Here is a 26084-nt window from a genome sequence, read left to right on the forward strand (position 1 = left end):
TCATTGTAAAGGTCTTTCACTTCTCTGGTTAGGAAACTGCCGAGGTATTTCATTTTTTTGGTGGCTATTGTGAATGGGATTGTGCTTTTAATTTGGATCTCTGCCTCCTTGTTGTTGGTGTATAGGAATGCAACTGTCTTTTGCATATTTATTTTGTTCCCCGAGACTTTGCCAAAGTCATTCATCAGTCCAAGCAGGTTTTTGACAGATTCTCTTGGATTTTCAATATATAGGATCATATCATCAGCAAAGAGGGATAACTTGACTTCCTCTTTTCCTATTTGGATACCCCTGATTTCCTTTCTTGTCTCATTGTCCTAGCTAGGAATTCCAACATAATGTTGAACAAGAATGGTGAAAGTGGACGATCTTGTCTTGTTCTAGTTTTCAGGAGAAATGTTTCCAATTTCTATCCATTTAGCAATATGTTAACTGTGGGTTTATCGTAGATGGCACTTACTATTTTGAGGTATGTTCCTTCTATACCTAGGTGCTTGAGGGTTTTTATCAAGAAGGGATGCTAGATTTTATCAAAATCTTTTTCTGCATCTAGTGATGTAATCATGTGGTTCTTGTTTTTACATCTGTTGATTATTTAACTACATTTATGGTCTTGCGAATGTTGAACCAGCCTTGCATCCTGGGGATGAAGCCTACTTGGTCATGGTGGATGATTTTTTAGATGTGTTTTTATATCCGATTTGCTAGACTCTTGTTGAGGATTTTTGCATGTATGTTCATAAGGGATATTGGCCTGTTTTTTTTTTTTTTTGTTGAATCTTTACCCTGTTTGAGTATCAGTGTGATGTTAGCTTCGTAAAATGATTTGGGGAGAATTCCATCCTTCTCAATTGCCTGGAATACTTTCAATAGGATTGGTATCTGCTCCTCCTTGTTCGTTTTGTAGAATTCTGCTGGAAAGTCATCCAGTCCAGGCCTTTTTTTGGTAGGTAGTTTTCGTATGACAGAGTCAGTTTCCTGGGTTGTTATTCATCTATTTAGCGTCTCAGTGTCTTCTTGTTTCAACCTGGGGAGGTTGTGTGATTTCAGAAAGTTCTCCATTTCATTTAGGTTATGAAGTTTGTTTCCATATAGGTGTACATAGTGATCTCTGGTAATCTTCTGTATTTCTTTGGGGTTAGTTGTGATCTGATCTTTTGTATTTCTGATTGTGTTTATTTGGGCTTTTTCTCTCATTTTCTTGGTCATTCTGGTTAGGGGTCCATCAATCTTGTTAATTCTTTAAAAGAATCAGCTTTTTTATTGATGTTTTCTATGATATTTTTGTCCTTTATGTTCCATATTTGGGCTCTTAGTTTGGTGATTTGGATTCTTCTGCTAAAGTTGGGGTTTTGGTGGTATTCTCTTTCCAGTTCCCTTAGGTGATTTGTTAGGCTCTCCACTTGTGATCTTTCTGTTTTCTTGATGTGTGCTCATATAGATATAAATTCCTCTCTTAGAACTGATTTCATGGCATCCCAGAGGTTTAGGTAAGATGTTTCTTCATTTTCATTTGTTTTCAGGAATCTTTTAATTTCTGCCTTGATTTCAGTGTTGACCCAGTAGTTGTTCAGCATCATGCTATTTAGTGTCCATGTCTTTGTGGGCTTTGGAGAAAATTTGTTTGTGTTGATATTTATTTTTATTCCACTGGTCTGAGAATGTGCATGGCAAGATTTCAACCTTATGGAATTTGTTTATGCTTGATTTATGACCAAGGATGTGATCGACCTTGTATTATGCTCCATGTCGTGATGAGTAGAATGTACATTCTGTGGTTGTTGGGTGGAATAATCTGTAGGTATCTATTAAGTCCATTTGGTCGAGTATCCAGTTTAGATCTTGGATCTTCTTGTTGATTTGTTTTCCTCTATGATCTATCTAGGGCTGTTAATGGGGTATTCACGTCCTCTGCTATACTAGTGTTAGAGTCAATAGCTTTTTTTAGTTTATTTAGCAGCTGCTTTATAAATGCTGGTGCTCATATGTTGGGTGCATATATGTTTAGGATGGATATTTCTTGTTGATTGGATTGGATCTTTTATCCATATGTAGTGTCCTCTTGCATCTTTTTAAATTTTTGATAGCTTAAAGGTTGTTTTGTCTGTTATAAGATTTGACTCCTGCCTTTTTTTGTGACCCATTTGCCTGGAAACTTGTTTTCCATCCTTTAACTTTGAGTCTATGTGCATCCCTTGTGTTGAGATGCATTTCCTGGATGCAGGAAATAATTGGGTCATGGTTTCTTATCCAGGTTGCCATTCTGTGTCTTTTCAGTGGTCCTTTCACATTCAGGCTGATTATTGATATGTGATTGTTTATCCCTGTCATGAAGTTCTTATAAAGTTTTTTCTTTGCTTGTTTTCTTTTGGCTTTGGAGTTGATGTATGTGTGTGTTTTCAAGTTTCTTGTTATGCTATATTCTCTGTTGATTCTGTGCTCTGCTGTTCTCTTGGAAAGTGTGTGGTCATTCTTTTTTTACTTTCTTCTGTGCTTAATACCTTTTTAAGTGTCTCCTGTAGAGTTAGTCTGGAAACTGCATAATCTCTTAGGGATTGGATGTCTGGGAAGGATTTTAATTCTCCATCACTGATAAAGCTGAGCTTGACTGGGTAGGAAATTCTTGTTTGAAATTGTTTATCTTTGAGGACTTTGAATATAGGGCTCCAATCCCTTCTTGCTTGCAGTGTTTCTGCCAATAGGTCTGCTGCTATTCTGATTGGTTTTCTATGGTAGGTAGTCTGATATTTCTCTCCTGCTGCCTTTAGGATTTTTTCTTTTGTGCCTGTTTTGTGTAGGTGAATTACTATGTGTCTAGGAGTTGGTCTTCTCATTTGATGTCTTGTGGAGGTTCTCTGTATCTCTTGTGCTTGGCTGGTCACATCTCTGGTGAGATGGGGAAAGTTTTCTTGGATTATTTCCTGAAATACTTGCTTCTAGTTGTTCTCCATTTCCCTTTCTTCTTCTGGGATATCAGCCAGGTGTAGGTTCAGCCTCTTGATATAATTGCACATCTCTTGTACACTTTGTTCTTTCTTTCTGCCTCTTCTTTCTATGTTTTCTACAGATCAGATTAATTCCATGTTCCAGTCTTCAAGTTCAGAGTTTCTTTCTTCAACTAGATTAATTCTGCTTTCCATGCTTGTCATTTTGTTATTTATTTCCTGGATGAAGTTTTTTATTGCCAAAATCTCTGTTACAAGTGCTTTTAGTGTTGCATCTTGTCTTTCTTGAGTCTTATTCACTCTTTCCATCCATTCTCTAATCCCTGTCATTGTTCACTTCCATTGTTTGGGCACCAAGGTTTGATTTTTCAGGAGTTTTGTCTGTGGTACACTTGAAATTGCCTGTGGTCTTCCTTTGGTTTTTCCTCATTTGTGACAGATCTCTTGTTTTTCTCTTTGGTTCTGTTATTCAGTGTCGGTGGGAGAGGCTTTCCCTTCTGATGTTTTCTCAGTCTTCTATTCTTCCCTGATCCAGGCTCTGGATTTGTTCTATTTTGAAATTGGACGATAGATGGGATGCTTTGCTTTGTCTTGTAGTTTTTGAAATTAAACTAAAGTAGTGTATGGGGCACTAGGATTCAGAAACTACTTGCAAATTACAGTGTTCACTTTTTGTGGTATTGTTCCCTGAGACCCACTCCCCACCACCACTCCATATGACAGTGCAAAGCAGAAACCAATGCAAAAAAACAATTGAATACACACACACAGACATACACACACACCCCAAACTGGAATTGTAACAAAGTGAAACAAAACAAAACAAACAACAACAACAAAAAAGAAAACTGAACACACACACACACACACACACACACACACACACCCCTAGCACAAAGTGAATGGAAGAAAAACAGAAAGACCGGAAATAAAAGGAAGAAAAAAAAAAAGGAATTACGATCGAACCTTCACACATATATTGACACACACCTTGAACTATTAAAAAAAAGAAAATAACCCCAGAAGAACAAAAGAACAAAAGCAAACCAATAACAAAATTTAAAGATGAACACTCAATCACTCACATACATGCATAAACAGAAAACAATAAATAAAAGAAGAAAAACAGAAAAAGAAAAGAAAAGAAAAAAATGGGGGGGATGCAGATCAAGCCTTCATATATACATTCATGCACAAAGGAAAAATATTTAAAATATAGATGAACTAACAAACAGGCCAAATTTTTTTTTTTAATTTAAAAAAAGTGCCGGGCTCTGTGGCTCAGCCTGTAATCCTGCGCCTTGGGAGGCTGAGGTGAGTGGATTGCCTGAGCCCGTGGGTTCGAGACCCACCTGGACAGCTTGATGAGACCTTATCTCTACAATGAATAAAAAAAATTAGCTGGGTGTGGTAGCACATGCCTGTAGTTCCAGCTACTTGGAAGGCTGAGGCGGAAGGATCGCCAGAGCCCAGCAGGTCGAGGTTGCAGTGACCGGGAGCGGCCACTGCACTCCAGTCTGGGCGACAGAGTGAGACTCCAACTCAAAAAAATAAAAAAATAAAAAATAAAATAAAGTAAAAAATTAAAAAAGTTAAAAATTAAAAAAAAACTCAGGCCTCTTGTGGCAGGCTTTGTAGTTGTTCCTCTAATCAGATCTTTCCTGCAGTGTCACCTCTTTCACTGTCTCTTCAGTGTCCATAGCAGGGAAGGAGGAGGGGCTTTGGAGGTGGGTGGGACTGCAGTCCTCCCCTCCCACTCTCATATGGTCAGGGAGATATCCAGTGTGGAGGTATGGGATTTTCGTTCCCCCAGGTATATACTTGCAGGGAGTACCCCAGCCAAGCCTATCCTGGAATGGAGTTCTCCTATTGTGACTGACATCCAGGCTCTGCCTGGATTTATCCCTCTCAGTCATGTCTCAGCTGTGTGGGTCTGATGTTCAGAGGATTGCTGGGGAGGAGGGGGTTTGGGTCAGCCCCAGACTCACCACTGATCTCTTTGGAGTCCTTCCTCCTCTTTTTCTGGCCACACCCTTTGTCCCATGGGAGGATCAGGGTAGGGCATGGGACTCCTGGGACTCAGCACTCATCAGGTTCCTCTGAAGTTTGTGGTTTCTGGATATTCCCTCTGGGCCACGATCAATTCCTGAGTATTTGGTCCACCAGCCACAGAGATTGGGTCTGCTGCTCCCCAGCGAGCAAGCTAGAGCTCCTTCCCACCCTGCCTTGAAGATGGCGGCGGGGTGTCTTTCCTCTCCTCCTTCATGGGTCTCTGCCTCTGGACTCCTTCCACAGCCCCCACTGTCAGTTCCCTGCCATGCACTGAAGGAGTGAGGCAAAGGTTGGAGCTAATAGTCTTTCCTGCTTCAGTGGTGAGGCAGAGCCTGGGGTGTAGTCTCTCCCCTCTGCTTCTTCACAGGAAAACTTTTGTCCATTTAAAAAAAGAAAATGGCCATTGACTTCTGCTACCTGGGAAGAACCAGGGACTAAGCAGAGGTGCAGCAGCACCAGCTATTGCACCAGGGGTCTGGCTACTTAATCATGAGCCCCTACTTAGACAGTCTCTCCCAGCATTTCCTTCCCAGGAAGGGTTTTGTTGATTTGAAAAAAATATATAGTCCTCAACTTCTGCGTCCTGGGAATCGCTAGGGTCCAAGCCCAGCAGTTGTGGCACCAGTCACTGCACTAGAAGAACCCTGGCCACTAGCTCCCTAGTCCTCACTCAGTCAGCCACTCACATACCCACTCACTCACCAGCACATACACAAAATTTTTCATGCACTCACACCGGGACTCACATAGTCTGACTGGCTTGGCCTCCATCTTCCCGACTCCTTTTCTTTTTCAACTACATATCTGCTTGAGGCTGAATTTTCTTCATGTAATTCAATCAAAATATATCTTAATAGAATTAATGCAGAAACAGAATGCAACTATATTCTATTAAGCTAGAAACCTTAAGAAGTTTTGTAGAAATGTAAAACGTCACTATTCTTGCTATTTTCTTTGGTTGGAAAATATAGTTATTGTTTACAGAATGTCATTTATGTTGGCATGTAATGGGTTTATTTATTTATTTACTTGCTTGTGAGTCAGTGTCTTATTCTGACACTCCTGCTCTGTAGTGCAGTGGCACAATCATGGCTACTACAGCCTTAACCTGGATTCAGGCAATCCTTCTGCTTCAGCCTTCTGAGTAGCTGGGACTACAGGCACGCATCATGATGCCCAGCTAATTCTTTTGATTTATTTTAGTCATAGTCTTGCCATGTTCCCCAGGCTGGTCTTGATCTCCTGGGCTCAGGCAGTTCTCCTGCCTCAATTTCCAAAGTGCTGGAATTACAAGCATGAGCCACTGTGCCCAACTGGCTTTATTATTATTATTATTATTTATTTTTTTTTTTTGAGTTGGAGTCTCACTCTCGCCTAGACTGGAGTGCAGTGGCCGCTCCCGGCCACCGCAGCCTTGACCTGCTGGGCTCCGGTGATCCTTCTGCCTCAGCCTTCCAAGTAGCCAGAATCACAGGCATGCGCTATCACGCCCGGCTGATTTTTTTGATTTATTGTAGAGATGAGGTCTCGCTGCCCAGGCAGGTCTCGAACCCGCGGGCTCAGGCAATCCACTCACCTCAGCCTCCCAAAAGGCACGGGATTACAGGCTGAGACACTGAGCCCGGCTGGCTTTATTATTTTTAATGAATTAATAAACATTTAAACATTTCTCAGTGTTAATTCTGATGTGTTGAATATTGACAGACATAATCCAGATAAACAAAAACGACTTGGGGTCCTGTAATTTTTAAGAGCATAATGGATCCTGAGGCAAAAAAGTTTGAGAATCACTGACCTGGACTAAGGAGGTGGCAGTGGGAATGCAAATGAAGGGACAAATTTTAGGGGAAATTGTAAAGGAAGAATTTATATGACCCAGTATCTAAACTGGATTAGGGTAAGAGGCAGGAGTTAAAGATCTGAGTTTGTAAGTTAGTATGTCTCAGAATGCTAATAAGAGGAAATTTGTGAGAAGCGCTAGTTTTAGAAGGAATTTAATATATTTGTATTTAGTTATACAAAGTTTGAGTTTATAAGGCATCCTACAGAAATTCACTCAATGAACACTTATTAACTGCAAACTATGCCAGGCACTGAACTGGTATTGGGAATCCATATATGAATAAGATATAATAGCTAATTTATGTGAGGCTTATATGCCAGGTACTGAATGCTTTATATACACAGTATTTCATCAGCTTTAAGATACTATCAATTATAAGATACACCACCATTTCATTAACTACTAAGAATGCTGCTATTTAAACTGTTACATGACATTGATTATGGAATTAATTTTGTTTTCAGAGATGTTAAAATATAAAAAAATAATTATTAGAATGCATAAGCTATTCTTTCTGGTCCTTATAGAGCCTGAACTTTTAAAAATTCTTTTTTTTTTAAACATTTTTAAATTTTAAAGTTGTGGGGTACAGTTAAGGGTTAGGTATACAAATATATATCATTCAGGCACCCTTGTTGATAAGGGGTATCCCCCCATCCCCAGACAAATATTAAAAATTCTTACATGAATATTTTTAAGTTTATTGGGCACCTACTATTTTCTATGTCTGTGCTAAGTAATACAGTAGCCACTAGACTCATGTGACTAGTAAGCACTAGAAATGTGGCTAGGCCAACTGAAATGTGCTGTAAGTGTAAAATATATACCAGATAAAGCATGATTTTAAACCATCTAAATCTCTTATGAGGTATATACTCTTATTATCTCATTTTAGAGATGAGAAATCTGAGGCACAGAGAAGTCTTAAAAATAAAAAAAAAAAACTTTGCTAAGATAAACTACTTAGTAAAAGGCCAAGTCTCAAAGCTCTTTAAATATAGTGGGGAGAGAGATAAGTACAGTATGATAAACCTAATGATGGTATCCACAGGATTTCATGGGAATATAGAGGAGAGGTATTAAAATAAGACTGAAGTTATAGGAATTTGTTTTCAGCAGGAAGAGGGATACCTCTCTTGACAACAAGCAAAAAAGGATGGGGATTGAGGTTAATAGGTTTGTGGGTTAGTAAGGACACTATTGAGGGATTTCTTTCCTAGTGGTCTTGGTGATTTTTTTTTTTTCTTTCAATTTTTCACTCGAGGGGATAAGGTCTGCTGAGAGTGAGGCAGGGAAGATAGAATGTTATGTTTTAGGAGAGTGCAAATTTTGAAATAGCTGCCGTTGGGAATGAAGCTGATTAGGGATACAGTTTTGAAGACCCAGATGAGGTTAGAGAGTACAAATTTGTGATGTTACTAATATGTTAAGAGTGGATGATTTCTCCAGTGTAGGGCAAGGAGGAAAGAGTGAGTGAATTGATGGACCATGGGATCTAATGTGAAAAGGGAAGAAAGTAAAGACAGAGCAGGACAGATTTGGGACACATGCAAAGGAGGCTCAGGATTTGGAATGCCTTGATGACTTTCAGGAAGTACATTTGTCCCTTGGTGTGGTGGGGGAGTTGGCCTAGGATTGGTTCCAGGTCCCCTCAGACCCGCCTCAGTACATACCAAAATCCACACATGCTCAAGTCTTGCAGTTGGCCGCCCTGCAGAAGATTTGTAGAAATGTGAAAGAATGTCACTGTTCTTGCTATTTGCACTGTGATTCTCCTACTCTCACCGTTCCTGCAGGTGCAAAAAGTCAGACCTCTTTATCCAGGGGTTGCTCATTGTGATACTGTATTTTGATCCAGGTTTGGTTGTGGAACGTGTAGTATGGAGGGCTTACTATTTATTGGGGGGAAAAGCTGCATATAGTTGGATCAGTGCAGTTCAAACTCATGTTGTTCAAGGGTCAACTATATTTGGATTAAAAGTTGGAATGATAGGAAGTTGTAGCATTGGAGTTGAAAATTTTAGGAGGAGATGGTTCAATGTAATGACAAGGTTCAGAGAGAGACCATGGGGTGAGTTGAAGTAGAGTGAGGGAATGAGGTTATTGGAATAGGCATTCTCTATGTCCTTAGGAATTTTTTTGTTGTTGTGACTGCCTGTCTATTAATTACTGAGTGAGGCATGTGTTGAAAATCTCCCACTATGAAGGCAGATTTGTCAGTTTTTCCTTAATGATTCTCCCAAATTTTGCTTTATGTATTTTGAGTCTGTTATTAAGTGTATAGGCAATTATAGTTTAATTAAACATTTTATAGTGGTATAACCTTTCGTTGTAAGAAACACTTTTTGTTTTAGTCTGTTTTGTCTGATACTGGCATTGATACCCTAGCTTTATTTTGGTTAGTAGTTGCTTGGTATATTTCTATCTTTTGATTTTAAAAAATCTTTTTCTACACCTTATGTCTTAGATGCCTCTTCTAAATAGTGTATACCTGGACTTTATTTTTTGATCCTGTTTGATAATTTTTGTTTTTACTTGGAGAATTAGTCTATTTATCTTGGTAGTGGTTATTGATACAGTAGAAACTAATTCTCCTTTATCTTCCTTTTTTTTGGATTGACCATAGTTTTTTCCCTGTTCTTATTTAAAAGTTACACACTCTGTGATGCTTCAATGACTTGTACTTATTTTTTACTTGCATACTTAAAGTCTAAAGGTGACTGGTATCTTTATCTTCATCTTATATGATACAAAGACCTTGGAATGCTTAAATCCTCATCACACCCCTTCTAGTTTATGTGCTACTGTTGTCTTGTTTTAGTTCTAGCTCATTCTTCTCTCCCTCCACACACACATAAAGCAGACATTATTATTATCTTTACAGTTCATGTTTGTTTAGATTTGCTCACATACCAATATCTTTGCTTATCATTTGTTTTTACATCTCATACCTTCAATATGAGATCATTTTCCTTTGGCTAAACTATATCCTTTATTTATTTATTATTTTATTATTTTTTAATTTTAAAGATGTGGGATATAATTCAGGATTAGGTAGATAAGTGGTCATTGTACAGATAAAGTTTGGGCCTCCCTTTGGTCCCTACTTCTGGTTTGAGACCAGGTACCCTTTCTGATGTTATGTGTCCTCCTGGCAGTGTCCTGCTACTGCCAAACCCTTTCTTTTTGTATTCTGATAAAGTGTTCAGGGTCTGCTAATGAGTGAGAACATGTGGTACACAATTCTTTGTTTCTGTGATAGAGCACTGAGTATTATAGACTCTAAATCCATCCAAGTTGCTGTGAAATCCATAATTTTGTCCTTCTTTATGGCTGTGTAATAGTCCATCATGTGTATGTACCACATTTTTAATCTAGTCCACTTTCAATGGGCAGCACGGTTGATTCCATGTTTTTGCTATTGTGAATAATGCTGCAATAAATATGCGCATGCAGGTATCGTTTTTATAGAGTGATCTAAGTTCCTCCGGGTATATTCCCAGAAGGGGGGTTGCTGGGTCATAGGGAAGGTTGATTTTTAGATCTTTTAGGAATCGCCAAACTGTTTTCCACAGAGGTTGTACTAGTTTACACTCCTACCAACAGTGTTGAAGCATTCCCTTTTCCCTTCATCCTCTCCAGCATCTATTGTTTTTTGAGTTGTTGATGATGGCCATCCTGACTGAAGTTAGGTGGTATCTCAGTGTGGTTTTAATTTGTATTTCTTTGATGATTAGTGAGGGTGGGCATTTTTTCATGTCTCTGTTGGCTGCTCGTATGTCTTCTTTTGAGAAGTGCCTTTTCATATCTTTTGCCCACTTTTTAATAGGGCTGTTTGTTTTTTCCTTTTGGCACATTTGATTTCCTTATAGATTGTGGATGTTAGACCTTTGTCAGATGTACAATGGGCAAATATTTTTTCCCATTCTGTGGACTGCCTCCCCACTCTCTTGATGATTTCTTTTGCTTTTAAAAGCTTTTCATTTTGATGAGGTACCACTTGTCTATCTTATCTCTTATGGCATGGACATTTGGAGTTTTGAGTAGGAATTGATTGTCTACTCTGATTCCTATTAGGGTGTCTCCTGCATTTTCTAAGATTATTATAGTTTGAGGTTTTACGTTTAGGTCTTTGATTCATTTAGAGTTGATTTTTGTGTATGGTGATAGGTAGGGGTCCTGTTTCAATCTTCTGCATATGCTCAGCCAGTTTTCCCAGCACCATGTACTGAATAGATTCTCCTCTCCCCAGTGGTCATTGGTGGAGGCTTTGTCGAAGATGAGTTGGTTGAGAAATTGAGGTTTTACTTCTGGAGTCTTTATCCTGTTCCATTGGTCTATATGCCTGTTCTTATACCAAATATCAGGCTGTTTTGATTATTGTAGCCTTATAATAAAGTCTGGAAGTGTGATACCTCCCACTTTGTTTCTTTTGCTAAGGATTATTTGGGGTATTTGTGGTCGTTTATGTTTCCATATGAATTTCTGTATTGTCGTTTCCTGTTCTGAGAAGAATGATGTTGTATTTTAATGGATTAATGGGCATTGCATTGAATCTGTAGGTTGTCTTAACAATGTTGATTCTTTTAACCCATGAATATGAATTATTTTCCCATTTGTTTGTGTCTTCTTTGATTTCTTTGAGCAGTATTTTCTAGTTTTCTTTTGTTGGTGTTGGTTTTTTTATTTTTTTATTTTTTTACTGTGGTCTGAGAAGGTGCCTGGCAGTGTTTTGATCTTATGAAATTTGTTTATGCTTGATTTATGGCCAAAGATGTGGTTGATCTTGGAGTAAGTTCCATGCACTGATGAGTGGAATGTATATTCCATGGTTGTTGGGTGGAGTGTTTTGTAGGTATCCATTAAGTCCATTTGGTCAAGGCTTAAACTCTGGATCTTCTTGTTGGTTTTTTGCCTAGATTATGTATCTAGGGTTGTTAGTGGGGTATTTAAGTCCCCAGCTATGATGGTGTTAGAGTCAGTATCTCTTTTTAGTTTACTCAATAGCTGTTTTATAAAAGCTGGTTCTCCTGTTTTGTGTGCATATATGTTTAGGATAAATATTTCTTGTTGATGGATTTAACATTTTATTATTATATAGTGTCCTTCTATATCCTTTTTAATTTTTGATAGCTTAAAGGTTGTTTTTTCTGATATTAAGATCACAACTCCTGCCTTCTTTTGTGTTCCATTCACTTCAAAATTTGTTTTTCATTCTCTAACTTTAAGACTGTGAGAGTCCTTTGTAGTGAGATGTGTTTCTTGGAGGCAGCATATTGTTGGGTTGTGTTTTCTATCCAATGTGCCATTCTGTCTTTTCAGTAGTGCATTTAGTCCATTCATGTTCAGGCTAATTATTGAGATGTGAGAATTTATCCCTGTCATGAGGCTCTTATAAAGTTCTTTTTTGTTATTGTTTGTTTATTTGTTGGTTTTCTTTTGATTTTTTGGTTGGTATGTGTGTGTGTTTTCAGTTTGCCAGTTATGATGCATGCTGTGCTGATTCTGTTTTCCTGCATTCTTGGGAAGAGAGTGTTCTTTCTTCCCCCTTTCTTTGCTTAATACATTTTTAAGCATCTTTTGTAGAGTTGGTCTGGAGACAGCATAAATCCTTAGGGATTGAATGTCTGGGAAGAATTTTAATTTCCAGCAGTGATGAAGCTTAGCTTAGCTGGGTAGGAATTCTCGGTTGGAATTGTTTATTTTTGAGAACTTTGAAGATTGGACTCCAATGTCTTCTAGCCTATAGTGTTTCTGTACATAAGTCTGCTAGTATTCTAATTGGTCTTACCTGGTAGGTAGTCTGATCTTTCTGTCTTGCTGCCTTTAGGAATTTTTCTTTTATACCTACTTTGTGTAAGCAAATTACTATGTGTCTAGGAGTTGGTCTTCTCATTTGATGCTTGCAGGGGTTCTCTGACTCTCTTGTGTTTGGATGGTCATGTCTCTGATGAGATGAGATAAGTTTTCTCAGATAACCTCATGAAATATTTGTTCCAAGGTTGTTTCTGTCTGCCTTTCTGCCTCAGGAATGCCAATCAGGTGTATGTTTGGCATTTTAATATAATCACACATCTCTTTGAGGCTTTGTTACATCTTTTTAAGCTTCCTTTCTATGTTTTTGACTGTTTGGGTTAGTTCCGTATTTTGGTCTTTAAGCTCTGAGATTCTTCTGCTTGATTAAGTCTGCTTTCCATGCTTGTCAGTTTGTTGTTTACTTCGTTTACTGTATTCTTGATTGCCGTCATTTCAGTTATCAACTCTTTCATTCTTTCTTCTTGCCTTTGTTTGTTTCTATTCATCCTCTCCATCAATACCTTGATATCAGGATTTGTGGTTTGAGACCAGTCATTCTGGGGGCTCTTCATTGTTTGAGTTCCAATGTCTGTATTCTTGGACACTGTCTTTCCAGGGGTCTGGGGTGTACCTGTATTATTCCATTGATTCTTCTTCATTTGTAATGAATTTTTCCCTCCTCCTTTTTTTAACCCCTCTTTAATTCCATTGCTCAGCGATGGGGGGTAGCTTTCACTTCTGTTTGCTCAATCCCCTATTCTTCCTTAAGTAGTGCCACTGGATTTGTTCAATTTTAAAGCTAGGGTAGGAGACTGTGCTTTTTGCAGTTTTGAAGTTTGATTAAGGTTGAGGGAGCTATGGTTCAGAAGCTACCTGCAGATCACAGTATCTGCTGACTGGGGTGTGGGCTCCCTGGAACCCACTTCCCAACATCTTACAATATGTCCATGTAGTGGGAGCATATGTATACTCCCTGAAACCAAAATGAAATAAGAGAATGGAAAAGAACAGAGAAAGAAAGGGGGGAAAAGAAAGGAAGATGAAGAGAAAGAAGGAGAAGGAAAACAGGCAAGCAAACAAACAGGTTCCCAAACAAAAATAAAAACAAATTGAAGATATCACTCACCCTCAAATATACCCATACGCAAAAAAAAAAAAGGGGGGGAGGGAGATAAAGGGGTAAATCAAATCAGAAGATACAAAGATATGTAAGGAGAGAGCTAGTAAAAGAAAAAAGTGCTCCCTCTTGTGACCGTTTCTGGAACTTCAGGATCCTTTCCTTTTTTTTTTTTTTTTTTTTTTTTTAACTGGTGTGTCTGAAGCTCTGTCTCTTTTGGCTCACTGTGGGGAGTGGCTCCAGTCTCTAGACCCTCCTTTCTACTCTCAGCACAGGCCGATTAGGCTAATCTCCATGTGGGTCAGACACCCCATGGACTGCTGGGGGAAGGAGAGTGAATCAGGTCAGGACTCACCCCAACTTCTCTGCTGCTGTGTCTCCCACTCTGATTGCACATGTCTGTGTTTGGTCCAGTGTTGGAGGTGGAATGTTTGTCTCTCTGGTACTGTGCACTTGAAGTATCTTCTCTGGATTAACAATGGCTGATCCCAAAAGAGTACAGAGATTGCCCCTCAGTCTCGGGGTGCAGGCAGCTCAGAATTGGGTGAGCCTGGTTCTGAGACAGAGAAAATAGAGTTGGCCCACTTCTTCTTCTACAATGGAGCTCAGCTCCAGATTTCCTCCCTGTGCTTTCTCCATGGTTCCCTCTGCCAGTGCTTGGCCTGATGCCACAGTTGGTGCCAGGTACCAGGTGCTAAGAGGCAGCTGATCTCTGCTGCCTTTACCCAAGAGATGCCCCGAGAATGGTGGATGTTCCTATGCCCAGGAGGCACCAAATTCAGAACAGTGGTAAACTGCAGCCGCTTCTGCAGGAGAGCCCTGGGTACTTGATCTCATGTTTCCTCTCAGGTGTACATTCCCTCACTCACTTGCACACATACACCCACACAGATTTGTCCTTATGCACATTCACCATGCATAGACCCACACTCTGATTGGTTTCATTGCCACCTTGCCCGTTGCACTTGACTCATAATGTTCTTTATTATTTTAGTGAGGAACTTTGGATGGTAAATTCTTTGTCTTTGTCTAGAAATATCTTTTCTTTGCTCTGGTTCTTGAAAATTGGTTTTGCTGTATGTTGAATTCTAGTGTGATAGTTAAATTATCTCAGGATATTGATAGCATTATTCCACCGGCTCCTTCCATAGTTGTTGAATCAGTCTAATTATAATCTGTCTTTTTCTCTTTTCTTTCTGGTTGCTTTTTAAACACAGCTTTTCTTTTCCTTTTCTCTTTTGAGATAGGGTCTTGCTCTGTCACCCAGACTGAGTGCAGTGGCATGCTTATAGCTCACTGCTCACTGCAGCCTTGAGCCCCTCCAAGCAATCCTCTTGTGTCACCTCCCAAGTAGCTGGGACTACAGGTCCACACTACTATAGTCAGCTTATTTTTTTATTGTTGATAGAGACAAAGTCTCACTTTGTTGCCCAGACTGGTCTCAAACTCCTGGGCTCAAGTGATTCTCCCAACCTTGGCTTCCCAAAGTGCTGGGATTATAGGTGTTAGCTACTATACCTGGCCTTAAAAACAGCCTTATTGAGATATAATTCACATACCATTCAATTTACCCATTTAAGGTATCTAATTTTCTCGGTTTTAGTATAGTCACAGATATGTACAAACATCATCATAGCCAATTTTAGAACATTTTAGTCACCTCAAAAAGAAATCTCATACCCTTTAGCTGTCACCTCCATCTCTATATTTTCCCCTCAGCCCTAAGCAACCCCTAATCTACTTGCTGTCTATAGGTTTGTCTAATCTGGACATTTTATATAAATGACACCATATAATGAGTCATTTTTTATAACTGGCTTTTTTTTTTTTTTACTTAGCAAAATGTTTAAGTTTCATCCAAATTGTAGATGAACTTATCAGTACTTCCTTTTTTAAACAGTTATAACTTTTATTTATTCTTTCATATAAAATTTACCATTTTAACCATTTTCAGTGTATAGTTTAGTGGCATGAATTACATTCACAGGCTTGTGCAAGCATCACCACCACTATTTGTTTCTAAAATAGAAACTTTCTACCCATTAAGCAATAACTCCCCTTTTTTCTTTCCCCCTGCTATTGGTAACCTCTAATCTACTTTCTGTCTATATGAGTTTGCCTATTCTGGGTACTTCATATAGAAATTGTATAATATTTGCCCTTTTGTGTCTAGCTGCTTTCATTTAGCATAATGTCTTCAAGGTTTATGCATTTGTACCAATATCATAACTTCATTTCTTTTTATGGCAGATAAGTATTCTGCTGTACGTATAGATAGTCAGCCTTCCATATCTGTGGATTTTGCATCCATGGATTTAGCCAGCTGTGGACTGAAAATATTTATAAAGAGAAGTAATATAATGATAGTACAAATTTTAAAAATATACTATTCAACTATTTACATAGCATTTACATTATATTAGTTATTAAAAGTAATCTAGAGATGATTTAAAGTATATAGGAGAATGTGGCAGGTTATATGCAAATGCTACATCATATTGTATAGGAGATTTGAGCATCCACGTCCAGGGGATTCTGGAACCAATCCCCTGCTAATAACAAGGGATGACTATATCACATTTTGTTTATCCATTTGTCCTTTGATGGACACTTGGATTGTTTCTACCCTTTGTCTATTGTGAATGATGCTTCAATGAAAATTAGTATGCTGTGGGTGCCAAAAAAATGTGTACACATTTTAAGTGATGCTATCTGTTTACTATTTTTGAAGCTGAATTGAATTATGGTAGCAATGTGCAGTATGCCATTCGCTCAAAAGATGATGTTAATCAAGTGAAAGCTAGCCTCATCATGCAACAGGCAGGACAGTCAAAGAAAATGACAGAAGCATGGTTGTCATCAAGGAGTGCAAGACCATTTTGAAGTGGTATTTGAAATTCGAGAATGTTGTGGAAATACAATGACGATGGAGGAGTGAGTATGCAACAGAACCTCCAACATGCCTAACAATTGCATGTATTCATGATAAGTCTGAGATGCATGGTACTGTGTATGATGTGCACAAGGGAACATCTGGGAGGCCTCACACAGCAACAAGTCTTGCAATAGTTCACCATAATCAGAAGTGTCTGGATACTATGGTAACCATTTTGAGCATCTCTTGTAATTGCAGAAGTTAAATGTGACTTGTATTCATCTTTTTTTATTGGTATATATTGAATATTACAATTTTAATACAGTTTTTCCTTTCTTAAAATGTGTGTACTTTTTTTGGCACCCTCTGTATAAGTATCTGTTCACGTCTCTGCTTTTAGTTACTTTGGATATATACCTAGTAAATTGCTGTGTCATATGATAAGTCTATGTTTAGCTTTTTGAGGTATCACCACACTGTTTTTTGCAGTGCCCACACCATTTTTCATTCCCATCAGCAATCTTTACGTTCCAATTTTATTACATCCTCGCCAACACATGTTATTTTATATGACCTTTTGATTATGGCCATCCTAGTGGTTGTGAAGTGGTATTTCATTGTGGTTTTCATTTTCCTGATAGCTAATGATATTGAGCATTTTTTCATGTACTTATTGGTTGTTTGTATATCTTCCCTGGAGAAATGTCTGCTAAGATCCTTTGCCCATTTTTTAACTTGGTTATTTGTCTTTTTATTATCAGATTGTTAAAAATTCTTTCTGTATTCTAGATACAAGTCCCTTATCAGATATATGATTTGCCTGGGAGTTACAACTAAATTGGAGCCACTTTAAATTCTTCTTTTTAGGTTTTCTAGGCCATCCCACCAGTGTAAATTTAAACTGCCTACCTATTTAGGGCTGGCTTATGGTTACAAAATCTTGGGAGGGCTTTATTTTTCTCTCACCCAATTCCAAGGTCAAGACAGCAATTTCCTGTTCAGCAGAGTAGGATTTGTTATCTTTCCAAACTATACACTTAGTGTGTAGCTCTTGGGGGAGGGTTCCAGTTTTCTAATATATTCTCTGCATAATTTTCACGTTGGGTGAGTCCTAAGCTTTATCTCTTGCCTAACATATGCCTGTCTCCCTTTGTAGCTATTAAAGCCAGAAGTTTAGTTTCTAAGCTTTAGCAAAAATGTTGGGAAGAGAGCTTGCTCAATATTTAATGTTCCTACTTTCATTTTGTTTTGGGGAGCTGCTGATTCTTTGTTTTCATGCCAGCTCAGAAATGTGCTTAAACAGCTGGATATAAAAACATTGTTAGGTTGCAAGAAAGCAGACAGGGTCATTCAGGGTATCTAATATACAATGTTTCTGTAGATGGTAATCAGGACATTGGAATTGAGAAGTTCCATAAACTCTAAGTCCAAGGTGATTGATTGATATGGACATTAAATTCTTGTGGCATGATGTTGGGACTAGGGTTGAAGAAGAAAACTGCATCAAAGTTCTCTCAGTGAGAGAACTTTGGAAAGGTACTAGAAGATTTGTAGTGAATTGATAGGGTAGAAGTAAGATAGAGGTAGTAAGGTTGGGTGAACTGAGTCTTGGTGGAGGCCTTTTTCAATGTAAGGGTAAAACAATGGTGACTTTGAAGTGTTGATAGAAAGTAAGGATACTTATCCCTTCTGCTTGCCCTGTGTTGCACAGCATTATTGAATGATAAGTTTTATGTGATTGATTCTCACTTACTTTGACATCTTTCTTAACCTCATATTGTTTCTGTTCATAAACTGACCAAATTGCAACAAAAATGTTTTCTGTTGTTTAGGCCTACTTTGTAAAGAATGGGAAATAAGAAGATCTACTTTTTTTTTTTCTTCTAATAGCTCAATAGACTGAGTTCTTTCAGTGAGGGAACATAGAATATAAACTTCCTGAGAGCAGGACTTTTTGTCTGTCTTATTCAATAAACATTGTTTTATATTTTTAAAATTTGTCAAAGGAATTGTAGTCTACTTGAGTAGTTTTCATGATCCTGACTAGAGAATTTCTCGTTCAGCTTGGCAGGAGGGAAGAGGGCCTACTGTTTTTCTTTTCTCTCTTTCTTCCTTTTCATTTCTTTCTTTCTTTTTTTGAGACAGGTCTCACTCTGTCACCTAGTCTGGAGTGCAGTGGTGTAATCATCACTCACTGCAGCTTTGAACTTCTAGCTTCAGGTTATCCTTCTGCCTCAGCCTCCTGAATAGCTAGGACTACAGGCATGCACCACCATGCCTGGCTAATTTTTAAAAATCTCCTATGGAGACTGAGTCTGGCTGTGTTGCCTAGGCTAGTCTTGAACTCCTGGCCTCAAATGATCCTCCTGCCTTGGTCTCTCAAAGTGCTGAGATTACAGACATGAGCCACTGTACACAGACTTTTTCCCTGTCATTACAAAAATAAATAATAAAGTATAATGTACATGTACATGCAGAAAATTGCCTGTATTATAAGTAATCAGTTTGATTAATTTTCACTAACTGAGCACATTCATGTAAATGTCATCCAGATCAAGAAACAGGGCCTAATGTTTAAAATCAATACTTCAGAAAAGTCATTTTCATATAATTTTGTGGAAGTCTGAATCTATAGTGACTCAGATGTGGTAGTTAAATATTTGCCAGAAAGGCGATTGTGAAATATTTGATGCATGAGTTTTTCCTCCCTCGATGTGATTAAAGGAGAATGTCAGATTTCCTGTAATGCTGGAGCCTAGGGCAAGTGATTGTGTGCCACTTATTTTTTATTCAACATGATGAATAGTGTTGCTAATAGTTCATATCTTAAGGGTATAAAAACACATTTTTTTCTACTGAAAATTGCTATTCTCTGTGTAGAATGTGGCAGATTTTGCCATAGTATGCATTCTTTCTTTTAAAAAAAGATCCTATATCTAAATTTATACTTAAAAGTATATTTAGATTCTTTCTGAAACCATTTCTAAGTACAGAAAAGGCGATATGGACTATTCTGTATTTCAGACTTTAAAGTTTGGAGTCATGACTACCAAAATGCAAGTGTTTAAAGAAAGTCTGCTTTTGTTGCTTTCTCTCGTACCATTAAATAATTGATTTTTTCACATTTGTATCATCAGGGGAAGGTATCAGTAAACTTTTTCTTAAAGGACCAGGTAGTAAATATTTTATTCATGAGAGCCATACTGTCTCTGCTGGTGTTGTGTAAAAGCAGCTGTAGATAATACATAAATGAATGGGTGTGGCTGTGTTCCAGTAAAACTTTATTTACAAAAACAAGTAGTTTGCTGATTCCTAATCTAGAATAACACCTCAACGAATGGACATTCCAAATGAAATGGTATAGGGGAATTGGTTATTTAGTAATTTAATTAACAAATTTATTGAGTGTGTTCTATTTGCCAAACTGAGGACTAAACTGTTAATTACATTCTTATATGAATACTTGCTAGAATATGAAGCATCATTGAAAATGATAATTTTGAAGACTAAACAACATGGGAAAATGCTTTTAAGTGGAAAATCAGGATTAAAGTTTTAAGTTTGTATCTTAAATATGAACTAATATTGAATGGAATACATGCATTTTTGTTAGGTAGAAGCCTTATGGGCAATTCTTTTCTGTTTTAAAAATTGTCTGCAGTGATTTACATTCCTTCATGTGATACCAATTAAAACTATAGTTTTTTTATCACCACTATGTGGTATGAAAAAGAGAAGCTTTGTAAAACTGTTGTTCAGTTAAGTCCCGAAACCTTTTTACTTAATAAGATTGACATTTGAGGAAAATATGTTGCTGCTGTGTTGAAGATACATTGTCATTTCTTTTAAATTTTTTATATTTTAACAGTGTCCTTATGTCTGCCATTTGTTATATTTGCTTACCAAAAAAGAGAATGGTGAGTATTTTCATTCCAGTTGTATTACATTCACTTTGTAGAATTAGCATTTGCGTTGACCTTTATGAAGTTAAAATAACTATTAGCATTAGTTATATGACAGGACTCATTTTGTGGAAATTGCTTTTTGGTACTTTTATGTAAGGACATTTCCTTAATGGTTTAACTGAACTTGGTGTTTATATTAAATGGTGGTTCAGTTATAACTAGTTTGTTTTTATTATGAACCAAATGATTAGTACCTCTTTTCTTTACCTTTTCTAGTCCAACCATTTCGTGTGCGAAAACTGCTTGATCTTCAAACCAAAATGGTGAGTACCAAGAAGACCCAAGACTGGCCAGTGTACTGTATACAAGGTACTAAGCTAGGCTTAGGGGATACAAAATCAAATGAGTTGTTATTTTCAAGGAACTTATTTTTAGGGGAGCTCAGTCAACACACTGGAAAATTAGACTTGAGGTTAAGGAGGAGTGGTGATATTTGAGAGAAATTTTAAGGAATTTATAGGATTTAAAGAGGCAAAGAAGGGAGAAAAGGACACTCCTACCAGAGGGAACAGCATGAACAAAGACATGTAGATGCCAAAGAGCAAACATTGTTGAGGGAATTGGATTGGTATGGCTGGAACAATATGTTAGGGAGTAGTCAGAAATTGGTTTCTATTTTTGTGGATGTGCTTTAGAAAAGCATTTCAAGACATTATCTTCTGGATACTTCAACGTTAGTATATTCTCTGACTGTTATCTCTTGTCCTTACAGCTCTCTTGCATTGTTATTTTCTCTATACCTGCCAGGTAGCAGAAGCCTGTGACATTTTGGGTATAAAACAATAGGAAATAGTGTGCCCATGCCTAATTGGAGCTTTCATGGCCTACCCAAAGGTATTCACATTGAATGAAAAACACAAACACAGAACACATTCGTGCTTCTCCAGTGTGAGATCTCCCCTTAGTGCAATTCAATAATTGTTCTTGTTTTATAACCTCCTGTTTTAGTTCCATGGGTATAATAGCCTCCTGTTTTAGTTCTCTGAAGATATTGGTAATGTTTTTGTCCAAATTGAATTTTATTTCATATTAATAGAATTGTGAAAAAGATATACATTTTCTCATATTACAGCAAAACATTTCAGTGGAATAAGACAGTTCTTACCATAATATAAGATCTTGCTGATTTGTATTAATGGAAATACAGTATATGTTCAAGTTTAAAAATGACTTATTGGGCTGGGTGTGATGGCTCACACCTATAATCCCAGCACTTTGGGAGGCCAAGGTGAGAGGATTGCCTGAGCTTGTGGTTTCGAGACCAGACTGGGCAACTTGGCAAGACCTCATTTCTATAATGATAATTTTAAAAAAATTAGCCAGGCATGGTGGTGGCCTGTAGTTTCAGCCACTTGGAAGGCTGAGGTGGAAGGATCGCCTGAGCCCAGCAGGTCGAGGCTGCCCAGGAGTGAGCCACTGTCCTCCAGCCTGGGTGACGGTAAGACTCCCAACTAAAAAAAAAAAAAAAAAGATTTATTAGATAATTAACTAAAAATTTAAAACCAGACCAAATATTAAATGTATGGTTTCAGTGTTAACATTCTATAGAGTATATTACTAAATTATTCCATTATCAGATAACACCCATTTATAAAGATATATTCATAACATTGTTTTGATTAGATGAATTTTGGTGAATTTGGACAAGTCCAACAATATCACATCAAGAAGAATCATATATAACCTAACATGCATGGTAGTACAAGGCATAATCAGCATATGTGAGGAAATATATTAGATGTATGAATTTCTGATACCTGCAAAAGCATATATCCTATCCATGCCCTATAACTGCCAATCTATGAAGTAAACAAAAATACAGAAATTGCCTTTCTGGTGGCAGGCATGTTATTATTCTACATACATGAAGCCCTACTGAGAGCAATCTTTAGAACAAGAAAGGGAGAGTTAGGTCTCATCCTAAGGGTTGGTAAGGATGGTTTCTGGGATTTTCTCTCTACCAGGTATGAGCCTGTGTTTATGCATATTGGGCTATAATTTTTTTCTGTTCCCAGCATTGTCTTTGTTTCCTCAGCATTTCTTTTTTAGTTGTTTGGTCTGCCTTTCATGGTAGAGGTTTTTCTCAAATGTCTGGTAAACCTTATTTGTTTATATTTAAGAGTAAAACACTAAAATGGTGATTGGAAACTTGTGTGCATATACAGGACTTGTTCACTGTAGGATCTTGTTATTTCATTTGGGGAGCTTCTCAGATGACTCTGTAAGTTTTCCCAGAGAAGAATTCTCCTGTTTCCTGTCTATGAGGTTGCAAGATTCTTCAGAGAAAGATGAGATGATCAATAGGTGTGTGTGTGTGTGTGTGTGTGTGTGTGTGTGTCTCATATGATCATGGAGGCTGGCAAGCCCAAAATTGTAGAGTGGGCCAGCAGGCTGGAGACCCAGGATAGCCAATGTACTAGTTTGAATTTGACAGCAGTCTGCTGTAAAACTGAGAAGAACTGATATTGCAGATAAAGTCTGAAGGCAGTCTAGTCTGCTGGAGAATTCTTTCTTCCTTCAGGGCCTCTTCTATTCAGACCTTCAATTGACTGAATGAGACCTACTCATATTATGGAAGACAGTAGGCTTTACTCAGTCTGCTGATTTAAATGTTAATCTTATTCAAAACACCCTCACAGAAACACCCAGAATAATGCTTGACCAAATATCTGGGCACTCTGTGGCCTAGCACATCAACACATAAAATTAACTGTCACAAGGTATATACTGGCTACTGGCACTCTGGGACTTAAGCAGTGCAAAATGGTAAGGAATGTTCCTGGTATCCTCCCTCAGCTGTGCCTAGTGTCTGAGTAGTCCAGTAAAGCCCTAATGTTTTGCTAGTTTAATGAAGGAATCTGGTGTTCTAACTGCTTCTTATGTAGACTGTCTTGCAATCCTCCTGTTTTCTATTTATCTTGCAACTCCACTTTTCAGAGTTGTCTGGTTCCCTCAAATTCCTGAGCCTTTCTGGGAGTTCTCAATTGTGAATGCCTTTTCTTTTTTTGAGGCTTTTTCTATTGATGTGTTAGGTTTTATTCTCTTTGTTTTGCTTACTTGGGTACTATTTGCCCACCATCAGTCTAGGTTCCAAAATCTAGTTTAGATTTCTCATTTGCTGTTGTTTCCTCTCTTGTTCTCTTTGAACTTGCGCTTTATATCTTTTTCATTCTTTTTAATGGGACTCTGGAATCGCATACGGGGGGGGGGGGACCCAAAAAAACCTGGAATTTATTTATAAAAAATTGTGTATTTACTGTTACATGTTTAAACTTCAGTAACCTTCAAAGTACTCTCCGTTTAATGCAATACACCTATTGGTATGCTTCCCCTGCTCCAGTTTTTGAATTCATTGATTTTGATACCTTGTAGTGCTTCTGCCGTTTTTTGCTTTACCTCTTCCACATTGGCAAAACATTTTTCTTTGAGGATTTTTTTCATCCAGGAAAACAAAAAAAAAGTTTCTTGGAGCAAGATCAGGTGAATAGGGAGGGTGGGACATGGGGTTCATGCTGTTTTGGGTCTAAACTGCTGAACGCTCAGTGTGGTGTGCGAAGGTGTATTGTCGTGGTGGAAGAACCAGTCATCACTTTGCCTTAACTCAGGACATTTCTTTTGCAAATTGCAACCTTCTCAAAACTTCCAGATAAAAACTTTGGTTGACCATTTGATCCAGAGGAACAAATTCTGAGTTCACTACAAGGGGTCTGCTCTCCAAAAGATAATTCTGTTTTTTTGAGGTCTTCCCTCATATGTTCAACATACCATGTTTAACTGGAAGTCTACCTGGCCTTTTAGTGTTAACTTTTTAGCAAAATGATAGGTTCAGTTAACTAGACAATAAGTTTTAAAGGTCTCTACACTGCTAAATATTTGTTCTGTCAAAAACATTCCAACTCAAAACAAGCACTCTGATACTCATTGATAATGGGTGTACAGAGGTCAGAAGATATTTTCCACACAGATAAACTAGGTCGTTTTGGTTTTGTTTTAATAAATTTAATTTCAAGAAACTTTTATAAAACAGGAACATTGTATTTCTAAGCCTCATTTGCCACCTTACTTTGTACAGTATTCAATTCAACAAAATTTTAGTATAATAAAACAATTTGGTTACTTCCTTAGAACTCATTTTAGTGGTATGCTTTTTCTGTATAGCCAGATATATCAACCACAGGTATCTAGCAGTGATGACTTTTTTCATTGTGAAGTTAATGTTTTTGTTAAGACTTGTTTCAGTTATATCAAAGCTTCTCGATTACTGCATACCAATTGTGATTTCCTAGTTAATTTTCCACACATCATTATAATCAGATATTAATATTTTCTTTGCTCTATTTTCATGGCTTCCCTTTTGGTCTTCTTGATGTTTAGCTCAAGGGCTAGTAAACTTTGAGGTCTGAATATGCTACCAGTGAAAATAAAACTGCTATGCTAGTAAGGATGATTGGTAAGCCTAACATAAGCGTTGAGAAATATTAAGATAAAAATGAAAGAGAAGAAGAGAGAGAACATAAAGAAGAAGTAAAATCAGGGAAAAGATTATCAAAAAGAAGATCATAGGTTAGAGAGTGTTGTTTTATGATGACTGATTTAAATATCTGGTTACTCATTCCTTGAATTTATATAGCATCTTTCCATAGCTGTCTCTCATAGTAAAATTAGGATCTGAATATATGTTTGGTCTCAGTTTATTTTTGTGTTACCTTTTTTCTTCTTGGTGTTTATTTCCTCAGTTTCTTATTGATCACAGATTTGAAAATGGAAAACTCATTTTTTTTCAGGGAATGCAGCCTCACATCCAGGCTTTGTTGTCACTATATAAGTTCTATGCTCCTACTCTGATTTCTGTGTTTTTGCCTGCAAGGAGGAAGGTAAGGGACCAAGAAGAGATGAATCATATTGAGATTGAAATATATTATTTTTGTAAAGTTAATTTACAGATGTGAACTAAAATATTTACAGCCTGCTGTTTTAAGATCTGGTATTGTGGCACTGTTTTCAAGAAGTTTTTTTAGGGATTAGTACTTCATGTTGATCCCATTTGATTATTTAATAGATCCTGATCAGGAAAAAGATACCTTAAATGGATTTGCATGGGTGTAAAAGATTTCATAATTAATATACTTTCAATTAATGAAGAGTTTTAGACTTTATGTTGCTATGTTGCTCCAACTTATGGGCACTTATTCTTTTGTGCCTTACATCCAAATTTAAAGATCTATTTTAAGAATTCAGAGAATCTGTGGAAGACAGCTCTGCTTGCTGTGAGACAAAGAAACCAGGGACCTTCTCCAGAACCTCTGAAGCTGATGTTAGGTCCAGCTAATGTTCGTCCTCTAAAAAGAGTAAGTATCTAAAGCTTCAAATGATTTATGTGGCTTTTAAAAAATTAAATCCAAATAATAACCATTCAGATGTTAGAGGAGACTATAAATATTTAAATACATTTTAATTACCCAGGATTCTGTGCAAATCACATTCGGATTTC

General features: G+C 37.5%; 1 protein-coding gene across 1 annotated transcript in view; it reads left to right on the top strand.

Moving 5' to 3' along the window:
• CENPI (centromere protein I) overlaps window positions 1-26084 on the top strand; it is a 65666-nt gene that overhangs the window by 12065 nt on the left and 27517 nt on the right. Inside the window, exons 6-9 of the mRNA XM_008059832.2 lie at window positions 20497-20545; window positions 20810-20856; window positions 25378-25467; window positions 25813-25941. Of these exons, the coding sequence (XP_008058023.1) occupies window positions 20497-20545; window positions 20810-20856; window positions 25378-25467; window positions 25813-25941 (315 nt within the window). The remainder of the gene's footprint in view (window positions 1-20496; window positions 20546-20809; window positions 20857-25377; window positions 25468-25812; window positions 25942-26084) is intronic.

Source organism: Carlito syrichta, unplaced genomic scaffold (assembly GCF_000164805.1).
Source record: "Carlito syrichta isolate Samal-C Ts95f unplaced genomic scaffold, Tarsius_syrichta-2.0.1 Scaffold304388, whole genome shotgun sequence".
NCBI lineage: Eukaryota > Metazoa > Chordata > Mammalia > Primates > Tarsiidae > Carlito > Carlito syrichta.